The sequence below is a fragment of the Lathyrus oleraceus genome, chromosome 6 (assembly GCF_024323335.1).
Source record: "Lathyrus oleraceus cultivar Zhongwan6 chromosome 6, CAAS_Psat_ZW6_1.0, whole genome shotgun sequence".
Lineage (NCBI taxonomy): Eukaryota > Viridiplantae > Streptophyta > Magnoliopsida > Fabales > Fabaceae > Lathyrus > Lathyrus oleraceus.
This window is the reverse complement of record NC_066584.1, coordinates 214,831,496-214,832,635: the sequence shown is the minus strand read 5'-3', so window position 1 is coordinate 214,832,635 and position 1,140 is coordinate 214,831,496. Positions and strand designations below refer to the sequence as shown.

Here is a 1,140-nt window from a genome sequence, read left to right as displayed (position 1 = left end):
CTTACAATCTCCCCCTTTTTGATGATGACATAACAATTTTAATTTAGAGATGAAACATTTTTATATAAGAGTTTTAGATCAGATAGAAGTGAGCTCCCCCTGAGTCAAATTTGGGAGTTCAGAAGTTCTTATCGGACCTTCCATGATTTAATGTTTCTAGCTACTTTCCTGCAAGTCTCTAAGTCAAAAGTTAGAAGCAATGTTTGCAGAGTTTTGATAGGAGTTAGATATGTTTTCATCAGAGTTGTTTTTAGTTCTCCCCCTTTTTGTCAAAATCAAAAAGACTTAGTGAAAATGAAAGAGCAAAAAGGACATGTATATATTCACATATAGCAGGTACAAATGCCAGAAACACAGAAAAATAAGAATGCAGAAAGCAATAAGCAAATCAGAGCAGAGCAACAAGCAAATTAGAAGAACAACAAGCAAAAGAAAAAAAAACATAGAAACAAGTCCTAGGTGCCTAAGGGTTTGGAGGAGGAGGCATCCTCTGGAGCAGCTGGGTCAGCAGATTCTGAATGTTGACATTTACTGAGTCCTGTTGATCCAATTTGGCTCGGACTTCGTGCTGTTCTTTCTGAAGTTCTTCAAGAGTCTTTAGAACCCGAGGGACAAAAGTGGAGGACTCCCCCTGAGTTAGAGCATCCTGTTCTACCCTAGTGGCAGACTCTTCAGCCAGACGAACTGCTTTTTCAGCGGCAGCTTTTGCTTGTGCTTCAGCTTCAACAGCAACAGTATCAGCCAGAGCTTTGGCCTCAGCTTCCTTGATCCTTTGTAGTTCTTCTTGCTTGGCTTTCTCTTCAGCTTCTTTGCGTGCCCGCTCCCTAGCTTCTCTAGCTAGACGCTCCTGAAGTCTGATCTCAGCGTCTCTAATAAAGTCATTGCGGACTTGCTCAGAGAGGCCCTTCAGCTTAAAGGCTTCAGAGGTCATCCAACTGATCACTCTGTTCCAGTGAGTCCTTACAGCGGAGGGATCATCACTGATTCTAGAGTTGATGGTCAGAGACTTGACCTTGTCAACTGAAGCTTCTGCAAACACCTTTATTGCTTCCTCAAGGGTTAGAATGGTGTTTTCAGGTTCAGAGCGTTGGGGTGGAGAAATGGGAGGGCTTAAGTTAAGTGAGGGAGTTTGTGGTTCAG

At 42.6% G+C, this 1,140-nt stretch overlaps 1 protein-coding gene across 1 annotated transcript; it reads right to left on the bottom strand.

Moving 5' to 3' along the window:
• Positions 1-250: 250 nt before the first annotated feature.
• On the bottom strand, positions 251-931 carry LOC127094834 (eukaryotic translation initiation factor 4 gamma-like). The gene is made up of 2 exons (XM_051033607.1): positions 533-931; positions 251-262 (listed from the first exon to the last, which is right to left on the bottom strand). Exons 1-2 carry the CDS (start codon positions 929-931, stop codon positions 251-253), a joined length of 411 nt encoding a protein of 136 aa, XP_050889564.1.
• Positions 932-1,140: the final 209 nt, after the last annotated feature.

Excerpts from the sequence above, each read along its gene's own strand:
- LOC127094834 (XM_051033607.1), bottom strand. The coding sequence starts at position 931 with ATGACCTCTGAAGCCTTTAAGCTGAAGGGCCTCTCTGAGCAAGTCCGC.